Genomic DNA, 23,349 nt, shown 5'->3' with positions numbered 1-23,349 from the left:
TTAAAATTCCATTTTCTGTGTCGGTGTTGAGGTTGTCCCTGTCAAGGTGAGCCGCAGCAACAACCACAACAGCAGTAAAACAAAGTGTGGAGCTCGTCTTGCATCAGAGAAAATCTCTTCAGAAAAACACACAGAACATCAGCACTGCTTCTTGTCTCTAGTTTTTTGTTCTCCTCCTGTTTCTCAGTTTGGCATCTGCTTCTCCGACGCCTGTGGCAGCTTGGGGGATGTCAGTGATCTTAGCCTCGGGCGAGGTGCTGTTTCAGGGCAGACAGCTCATCAAGGTGAGTGACAAGTGTTGGGGAGGGAACTTGCAATTCACTTTTTTTGCCCTGAGGTGAAAAGTTGCACACTGTAGTTTTAGCACTAAATCTTTTAACTTGCTCTTTTTCCGGACAAATCTCAAAGGGTAATGATGTAAGAACTGCCAGGTTATAATCAGGAAGGAGCTTTGAAGTAGTCACAGCTGTTCATTGACATCACAGAAGCACATTACTCAACAAAATAACTGCAGGGATGGAAGTCTTTGCTTTTAGTTTCTAATGCACCACTGTAACCAAACACTGTAGCACAGCATACTGTACTGCAGGAAGGAACATTTTTATGATGCAAATTACACGAGCAAACATACGATTGGACGTTTTATGAGACTCTTCTGATTTTACTCTCAAAACGGAGTCCAGTAACTATAACAGTAAAGTGTGCCCCATAAGTAGTTGGACAGCAACACACTGTTTGCTCTTTTGGCTCCATACTTTTATTGGTTTGGATGACAGCCAACTTTACTTTGGTGGTATTTCCAGTGATAGTGCAAGAGCATATTGAGTACAAGTTAAAGAAGTCTGCAGTGCACTGCCAGCCCCTGGAGATTATATGACTTACACAGTGTATATACAAGAGGATTCAGCTGGATAAGGAGAGCAAGTAAAAAAGGAATTATGTTCCTGCAGCAGAACTTTAAGGTCATCCAGCTACAATGAATTTGGCATTTTATTCCTAACTTTATCTCCTATTGAACAATGTGGGAAATAAAGAAAACAATAAGGAAGTGTACTTAAATTCTTAAAAAAGAATTCTTGAAGCTCAGTATTTGTGTTTTTCACCAGTCACCTCTCTCATCCTGCCTCAGCAGGATTAAAGCAGCACTATGTAGTTTTGAGGAAGACATTTCAATCAGAAGAGAAAGATCTTCTTTCACTGATTTTTTTATGCCTAAACAAACTTAATAAACAAACTCTCTTTGTTTTCATGACTGAATAAACTGAATAAACAGACTGACCTTAAAGGACAACACAGTTTCATACTGTTTTATTTTGTTTATATTTGGCGGACCCTGCCACCTTTCAAGCTTCAAACACTGGTCTGGGACCTTATTTTCATCTGAGAACAGCTTGTTTATTCAGTTATGGAAAAAAAATCATATTTCTGAGTTTGTATTATCACCTCATTAATATTATAAATATCAAAATTCTGAATTTCTTCTCCAAAACTACATAGTGGCCCTAGAATATCTAAAATGCAATTAAATGTATTTCACACAGATCTGTTACCTAACTTACTAACTTTTGTACTTTCTTACTTTTTACGTGTTTACTTTTTGCATTCCTGCTGTATTATTTTTGATCGTGACAGCTGGAGAGAGACAGGAAAGACAGGAGATAGAGACATGAGGAAAGGGCCTCAGGCTGAAACTGAACCCCGGCTGCTGCAGCAAGAACTCAGGCTTGATACATGGTGTGCGCTCCACCAGGTGTGCTACCAGGGTGCCACTGTATGCCAGTGTCATCAAGTCAGTCCTATAGGCGGCCTAACATAGCGAAAGCTAAGCCCTTATTGAGATGCACTGAAATAAACAGGGTTGTATATAAGAAAAGAACAGTGTGTCTGGTGTTGTTGATGCGCTGTAGACCTCTAGTTGACATTACATGCAGTAGAAATTCTTGCCAAGACAGTGAAATTGCTACTGAATTAATAAAGGCTCAGTTAAGGCTGGAGAAAATAACTAAATAACTAAAAATAAAATACACCAGGATTTTTCCCTTTATTTTTTGGCTGACTGTGTTCTGGATGTCTGACTGAGCTGTGAACTGACAAGCTGGTCGAAACTTTGGTTAGATGTCACAGGTCGCTGTAGTTTTCAGTTCAATTGCGTGGGAATCAATAAAATTACATGAATAAATTTAGGTCATTACCATATTAATAATGTTGTCATGCATCTAACCAGACTATGAAAAAGAGGCCCATTGTTTTAACTACAGATACGCAGTTTGCCAAAACCTGAACCTTTTAACCGATTCACCTTGGCTATGTTATACCCAATAGCCATATTATCATACTATTAATATGCCAGAAATAGATTTAGTATGTTACCAAATATAGTATCTCAAATGCAGTATGCCAAAAATACCAGGATGTCCTCCTGCATCCAGTTGCATTTTGCAGTATCAAAGACTGCGTGCTTCGCTGGTTATTCTAACCCACAATCCTCTGCACAGTGGAAGATACGTCACATCAATAGACCCTTTTCACTGCAGACATTTTGACTTGACAGAGCAGAAAAAGCACAGGTGGAATTTATAACATTAGTTATGGCTGCATTGTATCTAGGTGAGATGGTTTCTGGGCTACCGGAGCCATCGTTAATGTTATTGGTCACACCTGTGCTTTTCCTGCTTTGACAAGTCAAAATGTCTGCCTTGAAAAGGGTCTATGGAAGTGCAGAGAGAGCACAGACAAATGACAGCTCATTGACAGATTACGGAAGCTGCAATAGACCATATTTACATGGCGACCATCTTCTTCTGACATCACACTGAGGGTGGGAAGCTCAAATGTTGTACCGCAAATGTTGCTAGTCCTTCAAACATAGGGGATTGATGAATTGTTATCATTTCACTGCTTACTGATTGATCAGCAGCTGAGAAGACAACAGACTATGAAAGTCTGGAGGGGAAACAGATCATTTTCAAGGTAAAAGAATGTAGTTGATGACCCTTGTGTTATACCATACAATAGGTACTTATATCTTGGACACATTTCTTAAGACCAGGAAGTTAAAAACAATGGATGTAATCAAACATTAATGTTAGGAATAGGAATATGTTAGCTAGGAATTGGTTGAATGCTAATGTTAGCTGTTAGGTACGGAAGCCCTAAAGGGCCATGCATTCATACATTTTATTTCCTCCGTTTTCCCGTGATAACGAGTTAATTTCATTTGTTTTCTCGAGATCTCGAGTTATTATCTCGAAATAACAACTGCCGTTTTCCCGAGATAACGGGATAATTTTCTTGAGATCTCAAGATAACGAAACTTTGTTTTCCCGAGATAACGATATAATTAATTCGAGATCTTGAGAAAACAAAACGGATAATACAGATAATATACACATTAGTGTGCGTAATCTAAAAAGACGTTAGCAAGGCTTCAGCTATATCGGTCGTGCAATCTAAGTGAGCCTGATGTCGTTGTTAACTACATAGCTGACCAGCTACGAGGTCCCGGGCGTCTCCATAATCTCAGGCCTATTATATCACAGTCATTATCTCGAGATCTTGAATTAATTATATCGTTATCTCGGGAAAACAAAGTTTCGTTATCTCGAGAAAATTATCCCGTTATCTCGGGAAAACAAAGTTTCATTATCTCGAGATCTCGAGAAAATTATCCCGCTATCTCGGGAAAACAAAGTTTCATCATCTCGAGATCTCGAGAAAATTATCCCGCTATCTCGGGAAAACGGCAGTTGTTATTTCGAGATAATAACTCGAGATCTCGAGAAAACAAATGAAATTAACTCGTTATCACGGGAAAACAGAGGAAATAAAATGTATGAATGCATGGCCCTTTAGGGCTTCCGTAGTTAGTTTTTTTTAAATAGGTTGTTTTATCTTGAAATATGGTCCATTGTTCAGATCAGATCTTCTCAGTTGCTGATAAATCAGGAAGCAGTGAAATGATAACAATTTGTCTGTCAGATTCTCTACGTTTATACAAGTTGCAATCTGGAACACAGCAGCATAACTTTATCCCAACATTGGAGCTTCCCACCCTGAGCGTTATGGCTGAGGAAAAAGGCCGCCATGTGAATATGGTCTATGAGAGCGAAACTCAAGTGTAAGTACTACATATTTTTGGCGACTTATGTGTATAATTAATATAAACTGCGATGGATGTATGAGCAAGGGGGTCACAGTTCAAGATGTATGCTGCATGCAACAGTATGCACTTGTTAAGGGCAGCTGCAGTACGTACTAAAAGTAAGCGATTTGGAATGGAGCATGTGTTTGTTAACTTACCCAGAAAGATATCTAAAGCAGCTTAGTCTGAGTCATTTTCAAAGTGTCCCCGGTAAATGGAGGGTTTAGAGTGAAAAAGAGAAGGAAGAAAATAACAATATTTTACCAGCATATTGAAAATGTTCTGAAGAGAAACAGATGTCTTTAAAACCTCCACATTTAAACCCATGTCTCCATGTTACACCCACACAGGTGTTTTCACTGCTGCCTGATTAGATCTCTGCTCTGGACTGTGTGGGCAGCTGCAGACTCTGCTTGATTGAGGTCTAGCTTTGTTGAACCTGTTAGGCCAGGACAACTTAAACCTTAATAATTAGTGCTTAGACCTTTCTTCACAGCAGACAGATTGACCAGTCAGAGCAGGAGAAACACAAACGTTGCTGACATTACCGATGGTGTGACAGTAAGACAGCATGTGCAATAGAGAGCCGATGTTGTGCCTCTTCAGGTGGACCTCATGGGACCTTATTTCCAAAAAAAAACATTGTACAGTAGTCAATGGGGAGAGACAAATACATTTTAGATCTCCTTTGAGTTTGCCATGAATCACACATATGATGTTTGTCAATTTAAAAGATAATTTCCAAGTGAAGAAAGTCACATTTTGTCAAAAACACTAATGAAATAAGACAAATGAAAATACAAATAGTGAAAATACATAATCTTAAAGACTACGCAGTCAACAGTCGCATTAGTGATGTTGTCACCAAAACCTGTAACTTAAACATTGTAAAGTTGCTCCTGTATATTAGCAGCTCACAGAACTGTCCAACTCTCCTTTCACACCTTTTGTAAGTAGTTTTTCTGTGCCGAGACAGCGGCCATGTTGGTGTTGGTGACGTGTGTTGACTGTGAAGATGTAGTTCACTGACCGGGAACACAAAACTAGATGATATTTTGCTATCTTTACGACAAACAGCAACTTCATTGACTTGAAAATGTATCTTTTTAATTGATAAACATCATATGTGTGATTCATGGCAAAACTCAAAAGGGATCAAAAATGTATTTGCCTCTCCCCATCGACTACTGTACGATGTTTTTACGAAATAAGGTCCCGTGAGGTCGACCAGAAGAGCCGTGACTTCAGCTCTCTGTATCAGGACCCTAAAACTGTAGCAGCTAAATGGAACTCAGCCATCATTAATTTTATCAGTAACACCTGTGTTTTTTTTTTCTCTGGTGACCATGTTACTGCCCAGCTGCAACTTTGAAGTTGTAATCAGCCAAATGAGTGAAAACACCTCTGAGAGTGCAGGTCGTTATCAAAGGAGTTCAGCTCCCAAACATCACATGTTGACATTCAATTCAACATTAGCACATGTTGTTCTCCACACTACACATCAAAGTCATTCAATTAAACATGCAGCCAAAACATCAAACTCACTGTACACCTGTCCCTGAGGTAATATACCTTTATATATATATATAAAAAAAGTTTTTCTTTCAAAAAGCTTTTTTAAGTCATTCCACTTTTATTCATCTGGAAACATTGACTCCTCAGAAAGAGTGAAATATTTAAATAGACTGCTTAAAAATACATTATAAGTTTATTCTCAAACTATTTCTTTGCAAACCAAACGTCCAGAGGAAGAACCATGTCTGAAGCATCTTTTCACATATTGTGAACAGATCAGCATACTACAGAGTGAGGGTAAGCATATTGTAGTGTGTATCAGTCTGAAAGTCTCACACGCACTATAAAGAGACTGTGTCCGACTGTTTGACGTCAGGGAACATGTTCGTCTTTGGCTCCCTAAGACTTACTGGGACTGTGGCTTTGCTCCATTGTGTTGAAGATGAGACAGACTCCTGCAGTCAGCAGCAGGTGCATGGACTCGTACAGTAGTTTGGGTGAAAAGACACTCCATATGAAGAGATGGTACCGCAGAACAGTTACCAGCACAATGTATGCTGCGGCTGGCACAGACCGCAGTAGGGCCAAACAGTAGCAGCCATGGCCGACTGCAACCGGGCTCCTGCAGAGAGGAAAAGGATTCATCAGAGAGGAGGAAAGCACTGCGGAGAGCAAAGCGTTTTTCTGCTGCGAGTAATAGGCAAACTTCCTGTTGAGCCACACAGAAAAAAGTTCACATGTGAACCAAGGTCATCCTGAGCTGCTTTATGTTTTCTCAAAGATGATGTCAAATCAGTAAAGCTGCAGATCGCCTGAGGATTCGAAACAACAGCTACGTTTTCACATTTTGGAGTTTTTACCTTACGCATGTACCCAGGAGAAGAGTCTGATCCCATTATCTCCTCAAAATAATACGGATTGCTGGCAAATTCTGATAAAGAAGTTAATGACTTTAAAACCTGCATGATGGGAGGGGGGTGCAGTGAGGAGATTAAGAGGTGATGATGTAAAACCAAGCACACACATATACACAGAGACTTCATCTCTGACGCAGTGAAAAACACGCATGAATCAGTACAGGGATCGTGCTCATTCAAACAGGCAGAGTCCCAGCTGAGGGGGAGGAAACTTCAAGCCTTTTCCCAAGACAAGAGAAGTAGGAGACATGGGAGGTAGTCCAGTTTGGAGGTGGAAAATCAATCAAAGGCCAGTTAATCACACAAAGACACACACAAACATGTACACACAAACACACAATGTCGATTTCTATGAAGATCCGCATAGGCACAAATGTGTCATATAATGAGCTTCTTTTTGAATGCAACACTTCAATACTGAGACACACAGGGAAAAGAAAAGCTATGGATCTGTTGCTATGCTGCCTTCAGAGTCAAACATATTTGATGGAACATTATTACTACTGTCCAAAAGTGCTAAGAGTTAAAGAAAACTTCCAGTGTTTTAGAAACTCAGTCTTGTTTTTGAGGCTTTGGGCATCGTTTCAGCCACCAATCACATTCTGGAGATGTGTGGTAGTTCGTTAGGATGAGAAACAGGGTCACATTTTTTACAGCAGAGCCACAATATCCCGACTTTTAGTCCATAGTATGGGTAAAGCTCACTTCCCTTTAGGTATAGACCAATTATCGGCCTGGCTGATTATCAGGGTCCTCTCTTTGTCTGTGGTCTCACTTAATGTCCCAACCACAACACTATCTGATTGGTTACATATCATAATTAATAGCCTGTCAACACTGAATAATCTGTATCTGCAAAGTTACTAGTAACTAAAGTTATCAAATAAATGTAGTGGAGTGGAAGTACAAAGTAGCCAGTACAGTACAGTACTTGAGTAAATTGTATGAAACATGTATGTACAGATAAAACATATCGGTCGATCCCCTCTTCCCATTATGCAACTGAATAGGGTTTTTCATTTAAGATATAATATGTAACAATTCTGCATTAAAACGTCAAAAAAAAGGATGTTAAATCCCAGAGAAATAATGATTTTATTCAAGGTATCAGTGCATCTCATTAGGTCGAGATGATATACGAAGGTGTGACAAAGGAAGACAGTGAACGTGACTGAATATTTCAGAAAATACATCACAGTGCTCAGAGATTACTTTTTAACTTTTGGGATTAAAAGGTCGATCTATCTTCATTCCTGCGCTTCATTCAAAAAAGAGAGAAGACTGGAGTTTCTGGTGAGTGCTGAGTCCACTGACAGTTGACCTGAATTTAAACACACAGACACACACGTATCTCAGTGTATGCTGTTGCTTGATAATGTTAGCTTACAACTAATGTACAATAAGGTTATCTGGCTGTTTAGGATGGATAAACACTGAGTAACAAATAAACACACATGATAAGTTTAGTCCCCTTTGCTGACTTTCCTATGGGCATCCAAATGAAATGCACCGTTACCTTGATTAAACTTGTTGATTTCTCTGGTTTGGACATTGTTGGAAACATTTGGGATAATGTAAATACACAACATAACAAAATATTGAATAAAGGTCTAGTCATTTTAATGCTGAATTCCTGCATATTATACCTTTATATCCTCCCTGCCTAGTAAATGTCCAGGTCTTTCAAATACCAAGGCCTCATTTTGATGGTAGTGTTTCTTTCAGAGCCACAAAGGAAGTTGTACAACTGTCGATGAGAAAAGTAAGTGCACTGTCCCTTTATAACAAATGCCCAGCTTAACACAGTTGTCTAATCACTGATTTGGACGGGAAAACAAAGGTGAAAACGCAAAAAATGGCCAAAATGTCACATATAATTGCTTTTTTGAGGAAAAGTTCTCAAACTGTGGACTTCTGATTGCATGTGATGCTCTAATGGAGCCATTCATAAATCTGTGACTAGCAGAGTCACCATGTCCCAAGATGAAGAGAAATGACACTGTTGAGTATAATATCATGATAACCTGGAGGAAAATGGTTTTGAGCATCATGAAATAATACTCAGTTCGTAAAAAAAAAAATTCTGCCGTGCATCAGCAATCAGCATCAAGGTTAAGCTCTTTAACTAACATTGAATTACACAGAGCAGCTGTTTTTTTTTAAACTGCTTAAGTTTGTTTTCTGTGTCCGACATCGTAGAGCTACTAAAACATTCGCAACATGTGCGACCTCTCAGGTGGGTTAACAGGGGTAAACAGTCAGTCTGTGTAAAAATCCTGCCAGTGACTTAATTCTCTCAGTGGAGGAAGATGTGTGATATGTATGGCACTGTCTCTAATTTACAGTTTTATAAATGATGAGGTGATAAAAAAAGCTTAGCTCGACTTAAGATTTATTTCATTCATACAGTGTGTGGTTAGAAAAGTGAAAACCATATAACAAACATAGGAAAGAAGAAGAAAGATGGCCTGTTTCTAACACTAAGAAAATCTGCCATAAATTTGCAAAATAACACAGTGTGTGTTATTTACATGTGCAAAATGAAGATTAACCGAAGCACTGACCGAGGCAGATCTCCCCGCTGGACATCCTGCACCAAACCACTGTAATATGAGTCTGATGGAAGGCTACATTACATTACATTTATTACAGTAGATTATATTTCAGACTGTTCCAACTTTTATTTCACAAAACAGCAAGTTACACAAAAGATCAACTGTCTGTCACCATCTCCCCTTCAGCTTTTTTACAGCTCTCAACAAAGGTAATTACAAAGCGGCAATGCAGCTTCTTAGAAATCAAGTCCACAGTGAAAATAGTCGGACCTGAATATGCTTATTTCAACTTGTATTTATGTCAGAATATCTGACTTTTTAGAGACAGCTTTAATGATGAAAATAAAGCTGTGTGGATGGGTCTCCTCTGACTGGTCGCTTTAGAAGGTTTATTACAGTGACGTTATGTGCACTAAAACAATAAAACGTTCTCCTCAAATTATGAGGCTGCTCTAAGTAGAACTGGAGTGTGTCAGGGGAGACCCGCTGAAAAGATATTGATCAAGGTCCATTTCCAGTACTTGCCTTGTGGTCGGGCTGCTGATGGTGCAGCAGAATGAATCCTGAATGAGCTACCGTACGTGAGGCTATTTTAGACTTTCATTTATCACATTCATTTCATTGCCTGAGTGCATATTCCAGGTGGGGATTCTGGGGGAAAGCACCACGTTTTGAATTATAACAACAAGAAAGGATGGTCGTGTATCCTGCATTGTAATGCAGGATGCAATGTTTACAAGAAGGATTTAATGTGACATTAGCTCGAGGGGGCATCGCTTCCTCTTATGATAATGTTTATCAGAGATCAGGAGGGCTATGCCAGCATGCAGAGATGGCATCTTGACAACTAAAGCAATGTTTTAAACTGAAAATGTCAGATGAAGGAGCACCCATTATTGATCAACTGTTCAGACTGTAAAATAGTGTTACTTATTTATATACATACCTTAGTATACCATTCAAACATCCACCAGTATGTGTTTATTTTCCAGTTCCCCTGTGCCACTGAGATTTCTTTTGGTTGGTTAGTGGACTTTCGCCTTAAATTTACTAATGTATGTAAGCCTCTCTTACAATAATAAACCTTTACGTCAATACTTTAAATCAAATCACAAGGGAAAACATTCTTGTGTGTATGTCATAGTCCACTTATATGAATCTTAAGTCGTTTTCTGGTGATAAATTATCTCGTTATCGCGACAAATCTGCCTTTTGTTTTTCCCTGAGATAAATTAACCTGTCATCACGAGAAAACAAGCTCTGTTATCTCGAGAACAAAATAATTAACTCATGATCTCGAGATAAAGTTATTAAAAAAATAACTGCAAGCACGGCCATTTTAGGCTTCCGTAGAGCTCACATGTGATAGGATAGGACTAGGATAATCAAAAGAAGACTGTATCATTAGTATTAGTATCATTAGCGTCAATACTTTAGCAATCAATCTGCCCGCACCTTAATTGCAGCACTCAAGCAGACAAAACAACATAAAAGCGATTTGGCTATTCAGAGGGTAAGACCACAGTGAAAGAGGTTCCATCATCACCTCTCATAATGGTCTGCTTGTGGGCAGATCAGTCAGTCTAAATACAATTTATTGCCTGCTTGAGTTGTTGTTGCAGTTTTGATTCACAGGTAAATAAATCAATGCTTGAGCTGCATTTTAATTTAGTTTGGTCAGAAGTACCATTTAAGGCACCAATTTGAACTTATACACAATACATTTGCATCTGGTGGCTGTAAAGTTACCTTTTTCTGCTACTGTAAACGGGATTCTGTCATGTTTCTTACCGGTGATCTGCTAGCTTACTTAGCCGTGATATGGCTTCATTCTCAGCATGGTTTCACTTTTCATTTGTAACCCCTTTACGTTTAGGGCAGTCAAAGAATTGTTTTCCTTGCTTGTGGTGCTACAGGAAAAAAATATGTCAAGATGTCTTTAATAAGCCAAGTACATTTTAATATATCTGTTTTAAAGTGGATATTTTGGGTAGATGATGGTGAGAATTTAATGGATGGAGGTTTGGCAACATCTTGTCATGGATCAAATGATCAAATGTTTGGTCACCGTGACATTTTTACCTCATGGTAGCGCTAAATCAAAGGTTGGGAGGTCACCAATATCAGAGAGTTATTCTCTGAGGACCTTTAAAGTCCACAAAATTTCATGGCAGACCAGTCAGGAGCTGTGGACCATAGTGTTGGTTGGACATAAAGATCAACGTCATCATTCCTAGGCTCTGCTGCGAGCAGCACAAAAAATCTGAGATGAGTAGAACTGTCTGGACGACTGAAATGTTAAACACATTACATTCAAATGTGCGATCAAAGATTATGAAGAATATAAATCATGCATGGTACCTACACCACCTGCAGTTTAATTTCTATGGGACCTTTGTGCTGACAAAATTAAAACTTTTTTGATATAAAGAAGTAACTTTTTATCACAACTCTGCAGCTATAGGTATATCCATGCATTTCCACTACTGGCATTTAAACAACATCGGCAGGTTATACAAACTCCTTCCACATACACCATCCTCTGTCTACATTAAAAGAGCATTTGAGTTTTGGCTCCATCAGCAGGGCAGCTGTTGCAGCCACAGGCCTCATCACTCAGCACTGCCCAGGGAACTCATGCTGAGGTGAAGCTGTACTTATTGGCTGTGTTCACACACATACAGCAACACAGCTACTGGCCTCTCTCCAGTTAAGGTCTTACGCAGGTTAAGCTGTTTACATGCATCTTTGATACCCGGCAAGCAAGTCTCCTTGTTTCCATGAGTAAACCAATTAACAGAATATTCCTGTGCACCTATACTGTCCCGCCCACAGACAGGATTCAGAAGGAAAAAGGATAAAAACAACCAACACTGAAAAGTGACTATAGAAGTGATGATGCTTTGCTGGCCCAGGTGGTTAAAATAAAAGTTGAAGGTAGCAACTTGTTTAAACAAAATTTACAATAGATCAGCAGTTCCAAACATTTGAATGATAACCGCTGTAGTCCCATCTGATTAGCTGAAGTAACCCTTCATCAGCACCAACAGTAATTTTCCAAATCTATTCTTAAAAATGGATTAAAAACTTGATGTAATTTAAAACTATTAATAATTTAAGTTAGAATTCTGTTTTTATCAAATTGTCAGTGTTTGAGTTGCCTTGATCAAGTTGAAATCCATACTTCTACAACTTTGAGTAGCGCCCGACTGGTATCACAATTGGCCAATATCATTGGCCAGTATTGGCTGTCACAGATATCGGTGTAAATGTTGTCCGATTTTTGCCAATGTGAAAATTTTTTCTTTAAACATCATCCTTGCAAAATATATGTGTTTATGTGTATATTCTGTGTAAATAATAATATTGACCAATATATTGATATCAGAATGTTTCACTCCCCATTATCAGTATCAGCATCGTCTCCAATAATCCAGTATTGGAATCTAACTTGGAGTTTTACAACTGTTCATTATCAGGCCTAACCTTTGGCTAACACTTATTAAATGTTTATTGATAATCCTTAGCTAACTACTGTAACTGTTTTTTCAATAACTACTTTTAGCTAATTATTTCAAAACAGTTTTTCATCACTTTAGGCTACTTATGAGTATCTGTTAACTCTAATTTAGTTCATAGTAATTACTCTTAGTGACAGTAATAACACAAACATTGTCAACGTGCTCATCTTTGCAGGCTGATGTAAAACACATCACTACCAGTGTGCCAGTGTGGGAAATTCACTCCAGATTTAAAAACTCCACTTCAGCAACGGCTTGAATGTAACCAACACTCACTTATATGTAAAAGTCCGGCACTCCAGCTTTGACTGTTTATACATCACTTATAGCAAACTATGTCAACTTCTCTGGTAGCGTGTATATTTTAACACACTTAGATTGATGGGCAGCTTACAGGTTATTGTAAATAAAGATCAGCATAACACCATTTCTGACACTTACCTGTCTCTCTGTGAGCTGAGGTAGCAGACGAGGTGACACGCCCAGAGCAGGGGCCCCGCGTAAGTGCTCAGGGCCGTTAAGAAGATGGCCGGTGCTTCTACGTAACTTTCCAATCCAACGAACCCGACAGAAATGTCGACGGTGGCAATGTTGTTGGAATTGCCCTGCAGGAGCACAAAGAAAGCTTATTTTAGCACCGCCATGGGCACAGGAATAACTTATCATGTATACAGACAAAATGAGTACACAAAGATCCGTGGGTGAAGCTTTGTAAGCATTTCAAAGCTCTCAAGAACTAGCCCTTTGCTTTATCATCATTACTTGGAGCTTCTGGCGACTTCCCAGCGGCACAGTTGTTTGTGATTTCCAGTCCCTGATCAGAGCAGCACACAGCTTTCTGTCTGAAGCTGGACTCTTGTTAGAGCCACTCAGGCTACTGTTTAATTGTGCATATGTGCATGTGCCTGCACGCACAATTTGGTTTTTAAAAACAGTGTATTTCTGGTGTATCATAAACCTGTACCAATCCAAATACGCCTGGAATAGCACTGAAAATAATATAACTTTTTTAACCATTTTTAAATTCATTTTTTTCCTGCTCAGAAGTTTGACCAGAAATGCTCCTTAACTCTGGTGAATCTCAACATATTACTGAAATATTTTTAGCCTTACCTTACTGTAAATCAGTATTCAAAAAACAAACAACAACAAAAAAAGACAAGAAAAAAAAAAACATGTCCAATTTTGACTGCTCAAGTTCTTTATACAATTTCCAGGTGGCACTTTATTAAGTTCATTTAAAACAGTTTATTAAAATCAGCTGCGTCTTGTTCACGCCTGAGATGCAGCATTCAGACACATCAGTCAACCTGAGCAGCAGCTCAGAGAAACACTGTCACATCTGCTCACGTCTCTTCCTACCAAGATCCAACTGGATTATTTACAGTGTTTCATTCTGCAAGTGTTTTGCTTAACAAATTCAGTTTCCCTGCGCATAACAAGTGATTATTACTTAAAATATTCATTGTGATCGTTAGGCTGCGGCATGCAAGCTCCACCCTGTACATGCACACACATATGGAGAGGAAAAGTCTCTGGGAATTGGCAGAGATCAAGGATGTCTTTCCGGTTAAATGTGAATACAGTGATGATCCATAACCAGCAACACGACGGGTAGTGGTTTATTTTCCTTCTGTGCAGACATCTCTGATCACAGAGGATGAGAACATTAGCAGCTGGCTCCGATTTAAACAAACACACAGCGAATATCAGAGAGCAGGCTATGCATATGGATATTTTCTGCCTGCTGTCTTGCTGAAATCCTGCTGTGATCTTTATGTAAGTAGCGTCATTCTGCACCAACAACAAATATATCATATAATAAAAAACAAAAGTGCAAGAATGCTTTATGGTTTAATTTCAGACAAAAGTAACTGTCAGAACAACTGTCATGAGAGTGAGGGAAGTCCGAATACAGAGGTCTTAAAACTATAGATGTACCGATTTATCATCTCAACATCTGATAGCAGTGGCTGATGTCTGTCTGATGTGTCACATCATATGCTACAGGCTCATGACAGCCCTGCAATCAGTTTGTAAGGCTATGTAAGTACTGAAAGTTCTTCTCTTTGAGTAGGTAGCTGTATAGCAGCTAAACAAAGGCTTTTGAAACAATTACTTTGTTCCTCTTCTAAATCTGTATGATTAAAAGGGCTCTGTGGAACTCCTCTGTTGTGCTGGAAGCCGGTCGCTAGTTTGTGTTAGCGGACTCAATTTCTAAATTAACGTTAGCTAGTGTTGCTCTGTTAGCGTAGTGGAGAGAGGCACTGAGACGAGGCACTTGAGAACGTGAATGAAACCCCGTCACAAACCCTTTGGGCTGTTGGGGAAAATCGAACCCGAGCGCTTTACAAAGAAAATCACAGTCCAGCAGCATTAAACAACTGAAACAAATCGCCCACAGGCTTGTACAAGCAACCGAGAGAGACGGAGAAGGTCTCATTTTTCACATCATGTTACAATCTGTTCACATGTAGCCAATACACAGACCCATTTTAAATTTGTGCTTTTTAAAGATAGCGTTATGAAAAGCTTATCTACAGTAACTTGTATGTTTACTTTACATCACATTCATACCCTTAAGGTGACCCATTGTGTGGCAATATTTGCACAAACTGGCTCATTTCTGAAGAACAAACACTGTAGTGCTCCTTCTCTGACCATCTGGTTTTGGGACAGTGATAAATCCAAAGAAAATCCACTGCAAAGTCTGACTCGTCCATCAGCCCAAATGATCCTGACAGCTAAATGCAGACGGCCAAAATGTCTCCTGTGAGACAGTTAATTCATCATGTGATGTGATTTAACTTGTTTTGTGACACAAGCAAGCATCAGAGGTTACCTGGAATATTTCCCATAATCCTCTTGTGTTTCTGTATGTTTGGTTGCCAGAAAAACAAGGACACTTCAAAACAACTGTCTGCCAAAATGTATAATAAAGCGTCTGAAAACAAAACTGAAAATGCAACTAAGTTTCTGCACTCCACATTAATATCTTACAACTCTGATCAATGTGCAGGCCACAGCTCACTGATCAGCTGTAACTGAACTGATTAGATTTTAATTCAACATAATTTTGATTGCTCTGCGTGACACCACTTTTTGTTTCAGAGCAGCAAATTTAAATCACATATGTCGCTGCTTTACAGATCCATTATGGTTACAGCTTCGTTGAGAACGTCATTACTCAAAAGGTCTGTAATTACATGCCTGGGCGCCTACACTGAAAATTGTCTGGTGGCGGTCTATTCCCGAGCCCATCAAAGTATTAATGACCCAAGGGTGATGACGGTTATTAAATTGTTAGCAATGAAGAAGTTTGCTGTTGACAACAATACATATCTGCTAACCAAACATCTGTCCTGTGTGGAGGTGAAACCAAAAGGAGAGGATCAAATCCAACACATTTGTAGCTCCAAACACATTCACATCAAACAACTAGTCTGCCTCACCTTTATGCCAGTGCTGGGTGAAAGTAATGTAATTTACAAACAAACACTTCCTCTGCCCAGAACTGCACCTATTACAGTATCAAACACTTTATCAGTGGTGATAGCTCTCCTAAATGTTGTTACACTCTGTGTCACAGTGTGAAATTAGATGTCTCTTACAATCAGACAAGAAAACCTTCCTTACTGTTTTGTTGTTCCCTAAAGTTCCTTGTATAGTTAAAAGGAACTTGGGATTTTGGCTCTGATACAAATTTTCTCTGCCCCTGGCTACAGCACCAATAGGTATTGCAGTTTGTGTAATAGTTGTAATTAGTAAACTGGTAATGGTTTGATAATTGTTTTTTTAACTGCAAGGCTTATTTAAAAGATTGACAGCAGGTCATCTGGTCTGGACTACAATCAGAGTTAATTTGGGGAAGTCAGCAGCTCTGACTCTGAAGAGACAAATAGTAACTCAAAACAATCACTACTGTCCACGGCTGCAATAAAGCTTTTTAAACCTTTATCTATTCAGGAAGAGAGAGCAGCTGAGAGCAGCTCTTTTTCATCTAGGCCCTCACACAGTTGCTCACCAGGAGGTTGTCCAGTACAACCACAGTCTCAGCTGTTTGAGGTTAGAAAGGTTTTTCAAGGCCCAGTCACACCAGAGTGGCACATTAAAATTAATCTGTACGTCTTTCTGAAATATGTCTTCTTTTGAAGTGACGTAGTTGGTAAACTGCTGTACTGGCAAGCTCAACTCTAACACACTAGCAAGCTGAGAACCTGCTGGCTCTTATTGGTCACAATAGCTCCCCAAGCGCCTTTTTTATTTTCTCTGCACTCTGACATTTACTGCCCGATGGTATTTTTCTCTCAGGATTGTACATCGTTTTATTACAGAGAGTGGAAAAAAGCTCTCTGAGCTAACCAACTGGTTAACTGTTACTTAGGCAACAGAGCCTGCCAACTGTCAGTTAGCCAGCTTTGTTGCTAAAAGGACAATATGTTCACAATTTATCCAAAAGATGTATTTGTACTGTTCACTCTTATCAGATAACTGAAAACAATTCCTTTATTTATTGAAACCACTGAAGGAGACATATTATGCTCATTTTTAGGTTTATAATTCAATTTAGGGTTACAACTAGGATTGGTTTACATGCTTTAATGTGCAAAAAAACACTTAATACTTTCTCATACTGTCCAGTGCTAAAATGCTTTATCTGAGCTCCTGTCTCTTTAAGGCCCCCCTCCTGAATACCTAGTCTGCTCTGATTAGTCAGCACTTCTAACCGTGTCTCTGGTTGGCTCTGTACGGTTTTCAGCTTCAAGTTAGCTTCACCTCGAGGGTGAATATAGGCATAAATTATGCAAATATGACATAGTGTGATGAAGTCACGGAATTAAAGGCGGGACTACTGACGAGGCGTTTCAGGAGCAGTGTTTTCTGTGGGAGAGAGGAGCTCCTGTTGGTGCAGACTTTGGGCTTTTCAATTTACAACATCTTTTACATGCAGGAGAAAAAAAAAACGTATAAAAAGCATAATAAGTCTCCTTTAAACCAAGAGGGATTAAAACAAAAGTGGGTGCTGCAAAACAGCTAACACGATATGATAGCTTCCTCCATTTCAGACTCTAGTTCTCCAGTTTTCTAACTTCTCTAGTTTGGGATAGGTTCGTGGCATAAATTGGCATGTCAAACACAACAATTTGAGAAATAAAAAGCAAAATATTTTCATGTTAACACAATTCAAAAACGTACAGATTTTACATTATTTTAGACACCTTACACTGTGCGACACACAGTATTACTTAACAGACAAAGTGGCTGTTAATCCTTGTTATTACTGACATTTTTATTGTTGCTTACCTGAAAGTAAAAGAAGGCCTGACCGAACCAGTAATGCATGATGGTGGTTTGGGCGGCGTCATAGTGAAGCCTCTTCCAGATGAACTGAGCCATGAGCGTCTGGATCAACAGGCAGCAGCAGAGGACTGGCAGGTTGTGAGCACGAAACAACAGGGAAACCAACAAAACCAAGCCACTGTAAATCTCCCATAATCCCCTGCTCTTCAACTTGGCATCTGCTGTGATGATCTGGGACCGCAACAAGTCCTTGGTGCCCGTGAAGAGGATGCCCAAAACGAAGACATAAACAAAGCGCGCCTCCACTGTTCCCCTAAAAGAGAAAGATTACAGAGTGTCATTTTTGCATTTGCAGGAAGCCAGTATTGATTTTTCTCTAAAAAAAACTCTGCATTCAGTTTTCAAGTAATTGTGGTAAGTGACTCTGGGAGGTGGATTCTGGCAGTCTTGCTGTACTTTTTCATGCATTTCAGCCATTAAATATGCAGAGGTAAACGTACAATTAATTGATTCAAACTTTATATACTGAATGATCAAAGAAAAATGCTTTTTATCAAAAAAGGGTGACACCAATCCTGTCAAACAGTGAAGTAAAACAACAATCTTAATAAATCAAATGCAACAGAGAATAAAGCCGACAATATCTTTGAACAGAAGACAGTAAGTCAACAACCAACCAGATTCATGTCATCTCTGTGATACTGAAAATGGAAAAAGCTCAAACAAACAATAGTTCACTGAGTGACTCATCATCATAAGAGTCATTCATTAACATTAATTACAGAAAAAGCATTTAACTACAGACATTATCTAATATGAGAGCTAATGATCTTCAGTCTAACATACCTGTGGTTCCAGCATGTTTCACTCAGACTCTTTGTTAAAATAGGTTTTCAGAATTCACTACTTCATTAATTCCATCTCTCTTTCTCTTGTCAGACAGTATTTCTTATATTTCTGTAACACATAACCCTTCATTCTTTCAGTATGCAGTGTGTCAATGTAACATTAATAATTAAAGGTAAGAGACTGGAAGACAGAATGACTTGCCTGAGGAAAACAGACTCTCTCACACCCATCACCCTGTCCGTTGTGCTTTCTGCATCACTAATATTACCATATTGTCAGTTCATTTTAGGGTCACATGATGTTTTTCAGCTGCTACTCATTTCAAAATGATCTTTTTTTTGTAAGCAGTACCTGAGGTTATAAAGGATAAGAAGAGTGGCAGTGAAACAACCCAGTGTACAGACGACTCCTGAAGGTCACGGAGAGATTTTTACAACAGCCGACTTGGAATACTAAAAACCTTCAGAGGAGTAATTTCCTTTTGTCATTAATTACTGAGTATAGCCACAGTCACAAGACTCCTGCCACTGGACATCAAAGACTCCCACTGTTTTCATTTGTATAGACCACAATGTTGCATTTATGACAGTGCTGATCACAACACATAGCCTGCATTGTTTTCTAGCCTAACATAATCAAGTAAAGGAGGTCCCACAGATCTTGGAGATGGGCCAAATTCCACTATTATTGGTATCTTAGGGGATTATTTGCCTCTAGATTAATAGGATCCACATGTTACAGGTGCTATGTGTAGATTTTTTTTTGAACGATTGCGATAAACAAGAATTACCACCTCACAGTTGTACACCTCTACACAGCAGTTGAGTTGCAGTTTACATCCATGTCAGTCCAGACTCATTTTATACATGTTTGGCCAATTAAGCTGATTCTGACTGAACACAAGAAACTACAAATTCTAAAATGTGGATTCTTCACACACATTTTTCAACTTGGCAGCAAAGAATACCTGTTTAAGTACCAGTTTCAAGGTGGCTCCAAAGATTAGTATCACCAATTCAGTATCCAATCTCCACTTCTGTTCCTGAGTGATGGTGTTGAATAATGACCAGAGAAGTTTTTCTGCCAGACATTATGATGTCAAAGTGGAGTTGATCTTTGACCGTTTGGATCTAAAATGTCATCACTTCATCATTTTATCCTATTATAAATGTGTGTGAAATTTTGTTATACCTAGCATATGAATTATTGAGTTACGGCCTAAATGTGTTTTGTGAGGTCACAGCAACCTTTGACCATCACAAATCTAGTCGGTTCATCTTTGAGTCGAAGCCTTCTTCAAATAGCCCGTTCACGAAGATGTGATGGACGGATGTGAGGTGACAGTGACCCTCGACCACCAAGCTCTAATCAGTTCATCCTTCAGTCAAGGTGGACATTTGTGCCAAATATGTAGAAAATTCCCTCAAGACATTCCTGTGATAGTGTTTGTGTTCAGTGCCACAGCTATTGCCAGTGGCATTAAAATGTACAGTGAATGATAAAATAAATTAGGTAACAAGCAAAGACCAACTAAGGATACCATGGAGCACTGTGGAAACAAGTGGAAAAATGTGAATGTTAGGAAGGCAGAAAACGTACTTTTACTTTTACTCATACAGAATACAAATGTAAGCAAAATGGTAGCTGCCAAAAATCAAGCCACGGGATTCAATCCTGCTGTGAATCTACAATTGAAGAGTAAGTAACAATTAGAGACAACAATTTGATTGTTTACATCAGTAGTAAGTGGAGGAAAATAGAACTCATGAGACAAAATGATACAAAATGCTTTATTATGTGTTCAAATCCAATATTGAAAAGGGGGTTGCTCATATTTAGTTTTGCCTGTAACATGTATCAATCACTCTGGCTGATTAGACCTCCTGTCAATTGAAGGTCGGTGGAGCTATGCTGGGAGTAATCACAAAACTCTGCGGACCAATCGGAATGACAGCAAGGTACAGTAAGTTGCCCTGCCCTATCAAGTGCATCAAATCTAATATGAAAGTGAGGGCGATATCAATAAAGCATAGTCTGTACACACACGTGTGAGTGGACTATGGCTGTGTAAGGGCCTTAAGGCTAAATTAAACTGCCAAACTTTTAAAGGGAGCTCAGTTATAAAACACAACTCTGATCTACTTGTATGTTACAAAGCATCCAGACCCCTCAGGTCATCTGGGCCAGGTTTACTCAGTGTTCCCAGGATCAAAACCAAGCAAGGTGAAGCGGCGTTTAGTTTCTATACTCTCCACCTGTGGAACAAGCTTCCTAAATACCTGAGGTCTGCTGAAACTGTCAAATCAGAGCTGAAAACATTACTGTATGCTGTGGCTTTCCAATTATTAGATTCATGACCTTTTTCTTTAACTTGTTAACTTTGTTTTTTGTAAATTTGTTTTTCTATTGTTCTCTTTCTTGCCTTTTAAATGCAATTTTATCATTTCCTAATGTCTTATTTTTAATGCATTGCTATGCCCCTGTGAAGCACCTTGAACTGCCTACAATGGTTTTTGTTTGCTATACTTGTGAATATTTATGAGTTATTGAATCAATATCTATCTAAAGTCAGACAGAACTCTATTCAGAGCCATGGCTCACTCTTATTTTTGTTTTACGTACCGGGCCAACTTTCTGCCTGCTTCAGTTTTGTCATTTATACTGTTTGTCTTTCTAGTTCTCTTTTCTGGTGAATGTGGACTACACAGATATACAGATATTCTTCTAAAGAGATGTTATTCTCTCACATTTTAAAAAAAAATCTGTCCACATGACCTTCGTTTCACAAACTATCTCAGTGCACAGAAAACAAAAATGTTTCCAAACTCTAAAACAAACAAGCTGAACCAGTAGGTGGCAATACAATTTACACCAACGATGCATCAAACATCAGAGAAGAACATTCTGAGCATGAATAGAGAGCATGAACACATTCATGCTCAGAATGTTCACATGTTCATACACCTGGATACGAGGGCACTGCTCGGCCTTGCTTCCAATTTGTCCAGTGGACACTTATCACTGGGCAACACTGCATTTTCCCATAGCGTCATTATAACTGAGACGTCAGTAAAACTGTTGACAGGACACCTTAAACTGCAAACAAAGTCAATTATGACTCTTTCTATTATCAGTTTTTGATCCATGGAGATTTATATTTGTAAAACTTTTCTTGTGCCGAGAAAAGCGATTGTTAAATTTGTGACATCAGTGCATTTTATAGTCTATGAGCCGAGCAGGAACTCCAGTAGGAGAAACTTGATTGTGTACATTCAGTGGGCTGCATGATCAGGAAGTAAACCCTGAAGCTGGAAAAAAAAATGTTGGCGTATGCAGAAGGCGAGCAATTCTCATCAGAAAAGAATAGGCGATATGTTTGCGTTCACCATCTGGTTCTATTATGAATCTTTTATTATGAGGTTATTCTATTTAATTAAAATGACCCTTGACCGCCAAGTTAAACTGTAATAAGACCAAGCAGTGCTGACAAAGAACTTACATGGGTGCTAACCAAGCGCAAGCAAACCAGAAGTCCGCCGTTGTTGTTTTAGGAGCATGCTCTTGTTTTCACAGGAAACAACAATGGGGATGGGTCAATTGAGTTGATGATGTCATCATTTCCCAAATTCTCCATTTTACATGAACACATGAAAACACAAAATTTAAAGTTTTGAAAAATCTGCACTTTAGAAAGCGTTTTTTTAAAAAAAATCTCTATTTTGTTATCCTAAAGTGCCAGTTTACGACGTAATGTAGGTGCTAACTACAAACAAAACTCATTACGTCATAACAATGTTATGTGTTGAAAACTTGTATGTTGAAGTTAACATGTATGTAACGCTGTGATCCTACCCTCTCACTGAAGTTACATAGTGCAGAAACAAGTGATGGGGGGCTGAGTGGCTGAGACAGAGACACTATTCACCCTATTACAAGACACTGAACCATCAACATGATTTTGAAGCTGTTATTTCAAGGTGAAAAAGGTTACATTATGTTGCTTTCACCTCTTTTTCTCGGGACAATTTATGTAACATGTTTAGAAAACAGGAGGTTCCACCCTCAATGGATGTAAACAATGTAAGCTTTGAATTCATGTCAGCAGGATTAAATACAGATTTAAAGATAGGCAAAGTCTGTAATTTATACCCCTACAACAGCGAGTGTGGGTCTAAAGTCTGAAGCTACTACAAGGTCAAAGAAAGTTTCCATAAGGCTCCTTCTAAAAGGCTTACTCCACAAAAATCCTTTTTCAACTATCAATAATTCATATGCTCAAAAAGTCCCAAATTGAAGCTTTAAGGGAAAAGTGCTTTCGATTATGAAGGCAAATTACTTTGAGTCTAATTTCCATTTCAGGCATTCAGCATATGCTCTTATCCACACAAACTTAAATGAAAAGCATTTTTTCCCCATCAAATCTGCTCTTTAATTAACTTAAATTCATTAATATTATTTACCCAAGAAAGAGTAAATAGCCTCAACAACACAAAAAATAGAAAACAAAAGAGTGGTACACGCCACGGCAACGGTAAGTTGTTTTATTCTAT

General features: G+C 38.8%; 1 protein-coding gene across 1 annotated transcript in view; it reads right to left on the bottom strand.

Annotated features, from left to right (window-relative positions):
- Positions 1-5,804: 5,804 nt before the first annotated feature.
- The window catches only part of pigg (phosphatidylinositol glycan anchor biosynthesis class G (EMM blood group)), a 71,024-nt gene continuing 53,479 nt past the window's right edge, over positions 5,805-23,349 (bottom strand). Inside the window, exons 11-13 of the mRNA XM_073486317.1 lie at positions 17,954-18,263; positions 13,091-13,254; positions 5,805-6,278 (exon numbers count right to left, since the gene is read on the bottom strand). Coding sequence (XP_073342418.1) covers positions 6,056-6,278; positions 13,091-13,254; positions 17,954-18,263 — 697 coding nt within the window. The 3' untranslated portion in view covers positions 5,805-6,055. The remainder of the gene's footprint in view (positions 6,279-13,090; positions 13,255-17,953; positions 18,264-23,349) is intronic.

This window comes from Pagrus major, chromosome 18 (assembly GCF_040436345.1).
Source record: "Pagrus major chromosome 18, Pma_NU_1.0".
Taxonomy (NCBI): domain Eukaryota; kingdom Metazoa; phylum Chordata; class Actinopteri; order Spariformes; family Sparidae; genus Pagrus; species Pagrus major.
Note: the sequence above shows the minus strand (reverse complement) of the source record. Positions and strands in the feature narration are given on the sequence as shown.